Below are 6,538 nucleotides of genomic sequence, written 5' to 3'. Positions count from 1 at the left end.
CCCTGTCCTTACTGAGTGTGCACACACTGACACAGACTGTGTGCCCTATACTTATTGCGCATGCACAGACTGACACTGAGACGTTACCTCTAGGGAATGGACATCAAACAAGTGGGTGACTCGAGGCTGGCGGTCCCGCTCGTCCTCCAGGGATGAGGTGATGACGTGGAACAGCTCATGAGCATCCTATCAAAGGACAAAGCTCTCTGAAGACAGGTTCACGAGGCAAGGCCAGGGTCAGAACCCAGGCCGTGTGCAGCAGACAGACCCAACTCTTACCGAGGCGGACTGCTTTCTGCTTTCTCTGAGTCCTAATAACTGAAGGAGACTGGCCTCCACCTCCAGCAGGGGCTTGCTTTTAAAACACAGGCAAGATGCATGCAGTACAAAACCAAATGCCTCAACCCTCTCAGGAGTACAACAGCAGCACTGAGAACATTCAGACCCTTGTGTGACCAGCACCACCATCCATCCCTGACTGAGATGCAGACCCGCTAGACAGTAACTGCCCGCCCTCTCCTGAGCCCTCTCTCCTCCCTTCTGCCCTTGGTAGCCTGGCAGCTCACATGAAGGGAGCAGAGTCCCTGCTGGTTTGCTTCTGAGGCACTGCCCAGAGCAAACAAGCATGTCCCTAAGCACACTGTCCTCAAGTTTCATCCACAATGCAGCATGCTGAAGCGCCCCTTCCTTTTAAGGGCTGGCTGGATTGCACTGTCTAAAAATTTTGTTTGTGGGGCTGGAGAGATGGCTCAGTGGGTACGAGCACTGGCTGCTCTTGCAGAGGACCTGGGTTTGGTTCTCAGCACCCACATGGTGGCTCACAACTGCTGTAACCCCAGCTTCTTCGGGTCCAAGGCCCTCTTGTGGTCCCGGTGGACATCAGGCTAAACACCAAACGCATAAAAGAAAAATCTTTTAAAAACTGTTGTTGTTTCGTCTGAAGATGCAGCTTACTGGCTGGGCAGGGGAAGCCTGGGCTCATGGCCACGGGAAGGGTCTGTCCTCATCTCTTCGTCCACTGCTGGGGTTTACAGGGCTCTGCCTATTGGCTCTGTGGTGTTTTGAATATGTGTGACCCATGGGAAGTGAGGAGATGTGGCCCAACTGGAGGAAGTGTGTCACAGTCTCCTGGTGACAGTCATGTGCTGTGAGCATAGTTCTCTCTGACAGGAGTCTCTCAGCAGGATCCCCAAATCCTACCATCAAGAAGGGAATCTTGTGCACAGACTTCAGCCATCTCCCTGGCATCCAGAAGCCTCCACATCTTCCTCACAAGGATCTGGGATTGTGTCAGGTCGCTGGTGCTTAGCAGCTTCCTTTTCAGGATGGCCAGGAGCACCTCTGGGCTGGGGGGTGACTGAGGCCAGGAGCACCCCTGGGCTGGGGGTGACTGAGGCCAGGAGCACCACTGGGCTGGGGGTGACTGAGGCCAGGAGCACCACTGGGCTGGGGTGACTGAGGCCAGGAGCACCACTGGGCTGGGGGTGACTGAGGCCAGGAGCACCCCTGGGCTGGGGGTGACTGAGGCCAGGAGCACCACTGGGCTGGGATGACTGAGGCCAGGGGCACCCCTGGGCTGGGGTGACTGAGGCTAGGAGCACCCCTGGGCTGGGGGTGACTGAGGCCAGGGGCACCCCTGGGCTGGGGGTGACTGCAGGCAGGGCTGGGGAACTGGGTCTAGGCTTCACACCCTAAGACTGCTTCACCTCCACGGCAGAGACAGACTTGTTGCCACAATGCATGACACAGCTGGTGGTGGCATGGACTCAACAGGTGGCACTGCTTATGAAGCGTCTCTTGGGTCAGAACCTCCATGTTGGAATCTTCCATCCAGTTGATGCTGCACCAGTCACCCAGGTCTATGTCCCTGTCCTCGTCACAGTAGCAGGGCTGGCGGCAGCAGTTGTATCAACACTGGCGTCTTCATGGGCCAGACCCATGTGCTTCAATGTAGAAGTCTCGGGACTTTTCCAGACCTTTACCCTTCACAGCTTCTGTGCTGCCTCTCAGCATGGTGAGGAACTTCTCCGAGTCCATCCTCTCCAGTGTAACCCTTCAGGACTCCCTGTCCATATCTGTGCTGTCAGGCTGGCTGGTCACTGCCCCGCAGAGGGATCGTCATCAGAGCTGGTGTGTCATCATCAGCACTGTGATCTGTGTGTCAGGAAGGCTGTCTCGGGGGATGATCTAGCAGTCACGGCACGGCCCTGCCTGTGCTGGGAATTACACACACACTAGAACAGGCTGTAAGCTGAAGTTGCCTTGGATACCCCACTCCGGTACCAATTTCTGACTTCGGGTTTCATTGCTGTGAACTGACACGTTGACCAAGATAACTCATAAAGAAAACATCCCACTGGGGTCGGCTTACAGGTTCAGACGTGCAATCCATTACCATCTCGGCGGGCAGCATGGCAGCGTGCAGGCAGACGTGGTGCTGGAGGAGCTGAGAGCTCCACATCTTGATCCAAAGGCGGCAGCCGACTCTCCCCTCTGCACTGGGTGGAGCTTGAGCATGGGAACCCCACCCCACAGTGACACACTTCCTCTGTCAAGGCCACGCCTCCTCAAATAAGGCCGCGCCTCCTAATAGCACCCCTTCCCATGGTCAAGCAAATTCAAACACCACAGCTTCTGTGAGGGATTCTAAGCATGGCAACCTACAAACGCCTGCTTGCGTCTCTCTGGCAACTCTTGGGCCGGCTCCACAGTGTCACTGCTGGTTCTATGGCAGGATGTGCCTCTAAGGATCAACGTGAAAGACATCCTCCTCAGAGATGCTGCCTGCTCAGCCACTCTGTGGCTCCTGCTCTCCCTCTCTCAGGCTGGGCCTTGAGGACTTTGCTCCCACCCTGGGTCTCATCTTGTGTGGGCGCCAGAGTGATGTGTAAGCTGGTGAGAGCAGATCCCAGACTTGAGGCCACCGGACTCAGATCTGTCGGCTTTATTGATCTGTGGCTGTGCAGTGCTGGGGAGGAACGGCAGGCCACGGCACTGACCCAGCTCCTGAGCTAACGAGTGAGCTTCTGCAAGCTCCACAGCCAGCTTCGGACAGTCAGCTCTGCCAGAGAAAAGGACACCCCCCACCCCCGTGCACAAGACCTTCCAGAGCAGAATGAGGGGTTCCATATGTTCCCCAAGAAGCCCAGGCTTGCCCTCCTCATCCCCAAGGCTCCAGCTCCTAAACACATCCCAGACTCTAACCCTCCTCAACCCCTGCCTAAGCCAGAGGTGAGCTATGTCATTCTGGGCTGGGTCCCTGCAGCAGCCCCTCCCCCTTTCCTCAGCTGCCAATCACGCGGACAGTGCTTCCCTTCTGTGCTGGGTCCTTTTATGTCAACTGCACTCAAGCCAGAGACATCTGAGAGGATGAAAAATGACAAAATGTCTCCAGAAGATCCAACTGTAGGACATTTTCTTAATTAGAGACTGATGTGGGCGGGATCAGCCCCTGGTGGGTGGGCCCATCCCTGGGCTGGTGGTCCTGGGTTCTATAAGAAAGCAGGCTGAGCAAGCCATGGGGAGCAAGCCAGTAAGCAGCATCCCTCCACGGCCTCTACGTCAACTCCTGCCTCCAGGTTCCTGGCCCCTAACCCCGACTATGCGGACTAGATGATCACTCAGGTGATCTCACTGAACCTGGTCTCTTGTCTGCCCTGACTCCTTACAGGCTGTCATGGGGGTGCAGCCAGGTGACACTCATGAATGACTGAGCCATTGTATCTCCTACGGCTCCCGGGTTAGACACAGAGTGGACTGCCCGTCAGTGTGAGCTGCTCTCGGCAGACTAGACGGTGAGTGGTGTGCAAGCCAAGAGCAGAGGCTCTGCCTGCTGAAGATCAAGAGAACAACACAGACACTCCCCCTTCCCTCCTCCCCTCCTCCCCTCCTCCCTGAGGCAGCACCACTGCTGTGCGCTGACCATTTGGGAAACAGTCCCAAGGGTGACTTGGCTTAAGTCGTCCCTGACAGAAGGGTGGGACTGTCCTTGGAGCCAGTGTCTCTCGGCTGAGACACAAGGAAGACAGCGGAGCCAGAGCAGTAGCTGAGGGTCATGTCCAACGGAGACAGAAACATATGCTCGCTCCCAAGTGCAGCCAGCGAGATAAACCTTCACAGAGACACTCGTCACACACATCGTGTTGGAAACACACCACAGGGCTTCAGATCAGCAAGAACAAGGAGCAGGAATCCCTCCTGCTCCAGCCCCAGTGTGGAGTCTCGGAAGGGCTGCCTCCCTGCCCCCGTTCAGTGCTTGGATGCTGACAGCATGCACAGGAGGTGCATCTGGGGAAGATGTGTGTGGGGAGCTGGAGCATCTCTCCCCAGGCCCCAGGTCTGCCAGCCTGGACCGGGATGGCTCAGGTAACAGTGGTCAGGAGAGTGGCACACCAAACTCCAAAGACCACGGTGAAGTTGCAAAAGGGAGGGTGGAGGGTCTTGGATGAAGCCTGTGGCTGTGAGGGACACCTGCTGGAAGTCTGGGGACAGTTTAAGCCCCCTCTGAAGATGAAGGGTGAGGGCTGAAAGACCATCTCACACAAACCTGGCTCTCTCACGACCTGAGTGCAGCTGGTGGAAAGTCAGAAGCTTTTCCCTTTTGCCCACCGTTTAATCCCCCAGTGCCAGCGCCTACCCACTGTGCAGCATGGGTGTTGTGTCCTCTCTAATCAGGACAGCAGTGAGACACTGGCCCTCTGCTCTCACCATCTAACAAGGAGAAGACTTGCCTAGCACGTCCAAGGCCCTGGACTCGATCCCCGAGGCATGTGCACACAGCCCTGCACGCATGTGCTCGCACCCCTCGTCCCTAGTTAAAGGCGTCTCCCGGCTCAGCCTGTTGTCGCAGTGCTCACCTGCTCCTCAAAGGACGAGATCTGCCATCGGTACATTCTCAAGACGTCCAGCAGGCAGCTGGCATCCAAGACCTCGTCCTCAGTGACTTCTTGGCAGGACAGAGCTGGGTATAAGAGAGGAAGACAACTGAGTCAGAGCGTAAGAAAGTGCCGCACATGCGGAGGTGACAGCGCACGGAGGTGACAGCATCCCAGTGACACTGCAGCTCCCTCACGATCTTTGGAGCCTTACACATTGCAGAGTCAGCATGTCATGTTTGTTGAATGAATCTAAGATTTCAGAAAGCTACAAATTACCATCTGATAAAGAGGGGTGTTGTAAGTCAGTTGAGTGTGGTCTGAACTCATAATTCTCAAGGTTGGAAGGCACTCACGCCAAGGCGACCCATACGCAGCATGCGACACCTCTCCCCGGGGCTCATGGCTTCCTACCTGAGGGCTTCTGACCGCCAGGTACTGAGGGGGCAGCTGAATGCTTTACTTTATAATCAAAAGTACAATAAAGCCCAACTAACAAAAAAGTTTGTCTGACACAGTGCATACATCAGAGTCCCAGCTGCTGAGGATGCTGAGGTAAGAAGCTTTCTTGCTTTCTTGACCCCAGGAGTGTGGGACCAGTCCTGGGACACACAATCCTGGCAACAGCACAAGATTTGGTGACCCTTTAGTGGACCTGCCTTTATCTTTTTATAATTTATGTTATTCACTGCTGTTGTTATTTGGGAAGCCACCAGCACCAGGCAGCTCGTCACCTCTAACTCCAGCTAAGGGTCTGGTGTCCTCACGTGACCCCCAAGGATACCCACAGAGATGCATAACACATAAACAATAAAACTACATCTATGCTGGGTGTGGTGGTGCAGGGCTTTAATCCCAGCACTTAGGAGGCAGAAGCAGGAGGATCCCTTTGAGTTTGAGGCCAGCCAAGTCTACAGAGTGAACTCCAGGACAGCCAGGGCTACATAGTGAGACTTGTCTCAAAACAAAACAAAAACCAACAGCAGGGAAGCCCATTGGCCACAGACTGCGTCATTCTGACCACAGTGCACTGCTGCTCACAGGGAGACAAAGGAAGAGTCAGCGCTCTCAGGGTCTGCTCCAGTGATCCACACAGAACACAGGCCAGACCCTCTCTGCCCCTTGGTGTGCAGTCAAGCACGTGAGAGTCCTCACATTTAAGGCTCTGACCCAGGGGATGGGAACACTGCCCACCTCCTGCACCCCCTCCCTCCACTGCAGCTCCACCTGAGCAATCTGACTTGGCTGGAACCGGCCAGAACCTGAGGGGCAGGACATGGGGGTTGGTGTGGGAGGGCAGCTACCTAGGCAGCCTGTGGTGAGCATGTTGGCCCAGCCCTTCCCCCTTCAGGACAAAGGCTGCAGAGTGGAGAAAGGAACCACACTCCTGGGAAAATGTCATTGTCTCCACCTGCCACCAACAGGAGGGCTCCACCATTCTTCCCAAAGAGCTGTATTTCTGCGCACAGATGGCCCCGTGCTGTGACGCTTGCCACAGCCTGGATTACAGGCGCCACTGAGCTACAAAGCAAATGAGGTCCCTGGCTATGTAGAAGCATAGGAATTAAGACGGGCTGCACAGACGCCGGGCCGCACAGACGCTGGGCCCCACAGACGCGGGGCTGCAGAGGGTTAAGATGGGGGGCACAGACGCGGGGCTGCAG

At 55.9% G+C, this 6,538-nt stretch overlaps 1 protein-coding gene across 1 annotated transcript in view; it reads right to left on the bottom strand.

The window, feature by feature from the left end:
* The window catches only part of Usp30 (ubiquitin specific peptidase 30), a 23,466-nt gene that overhangs the window by 11,893 nt on the left and 5,035 nt on the right, over positions 1–6,538 (bottom strand). The window contains exons 4-5 of the mRNA XM_028765469.1: positions 4,857–4,960; positions 88–186 (exon numbers count right to left, since the gene is read on the bottom strand). Of these exons, the coding sequence (XP_028621302.1) occupies positions 88–186; positions 4,857–4,960 (203 nt within the window). The remainder of the gene's footprint in view (positions 1–87; positions 187–4,856; positions 4,961–6,538) is intronic.

Source organism: Grammomys surdaster, unplaced genomic scaffold (assembly GCF_004785775.1).
Source record: "Grammomys surdaster isolate TR1022 unplaced genomic scaffold, NIH_TR_1.0 164, whole genome shotgun sequence".
Taxonomy (NCBI): Eukaryota; Metazoa; Chordata; class Mammalia; order Rodentia; family Muridae; genus Grammomys; species Grammomys surdaster.
The sequence above is the reverse complement of the archived record's forward strand: the minus strand, read 5'-3'. Positions and strand labels throughout refer to the sequence as shown.